This window comes from Anneissia japonica, unplaced genomic scaffold (assembly GCF_011630105.1).
Source record: "Anneissia japonica isolate Jap-2015-1 unplaced genomic scaffold, ASM1163010v1 scaffold72484_len916_cov113, whole genome shotgun sequence".
Classification (NCBI taxonomy): domain Eukaryota; kingdom Metazoa; phylum Echinodermata; class Crinoidea; order Comatulida; family Comatulidae; genus Anneissia; species Anneissia japonica.
Window position 1 is genome coordinate 1 of NW_022750598.1, and position 915 is coordinate 915.

The window sequence follows — 915 nt, forward strand, 5'->3', positions numbered from 1 at the left end:
TTGTTTGTGTTTCCCCTGTAGTATCTGTTGATCCAGAATCTGTTTCATGGGTTCCGGTTGCTGTTTCATTTGTACCTCCACTCGTTTGTGTTTCCCCTGTAGTATCTGTTGATCCAGAATCAGTTTCATGAGTTCCGGTCGTTGTTCCACTTGCATCTCCAGTCGTGTGTGTTTCTTCTGTAGAAACTGTTGAACCAGAATCAGTACCATCTGTTCCTGTTGCTGTTCCACTGGCACCTCCACTTGCTTGTGTTTCTCCTGTAGTATCTGTTGATCCAGAATCAGTTTCATGGGTTCCGGTTGAGCCTCCTTCACTCGTCTCCGACCCAGCTGTTGAATGAGAAGTTCCGGAGCCTGTACTGTCAGTACCACTTGTTGTTCCAGAAGTGTCTCCACCTACTTTGGTTTCTTCAGTAGAACCAGTTGGGCCACTTTCAGAACCTTCTGTTCCGGTCGTTGTTCCAGCATCAACTTCACCCAGACCGACCATCGTACCAGAATCTGTTATTACATGTTGGCTACATAATTCAGCGCATATGAGTCGAATCTTATAGTTCAAACATGTTTGTCCTTCATTATTCGAACATCTTAAACCAAAGCTTGTGTCGCACTGCACAACTTGTGATGTCTTGTCATATGCAATTCCATCAACTGTTTGACATTGGATTCCGGTAGGTTTCTGACAGCTCATAGTTGGATATTGTGCAAAGATTTCTTCAATAGATTCATTCTCGTATACAGCGGAGGCTGATATATCACCACCATTTTCATCATCGAACCATTGAGTCCAACAATATTCTATAAAGATAAAGGAAATACCGTTTACAGGTTTTTTGTATGAGTTATTCAGTAGATGAAGGAGGTATAAAAAAAAATGTGCTTGAAAAATGGTGCAGACTTTCTTATTTAATTCTA

The 915-nt window shown here is 41.6% G+C and overlaps 1 protein-coding gene across 1 annotated transcript; it reads right to left on the reverse strand.

The window, feature by feature from the left end:
- Positions 1–4: 4 nt before the first annotated feature.
- Positions 5–800, reverse strand: LOC117121426 (putative per-hexamer repeat protein 5; the record flags this gene model as incomplete). Its single annotated transcript, XM_033266634.1, is given in 1 exon segment — positions 5–800. A coding segment is annotated over 1 exon segment (687 nt), but the record flags the coding sequence as incomplete, so codon positions are not given.
- Between the last annotated feature and the right edge of the window lie 115 nt (positions 801–915).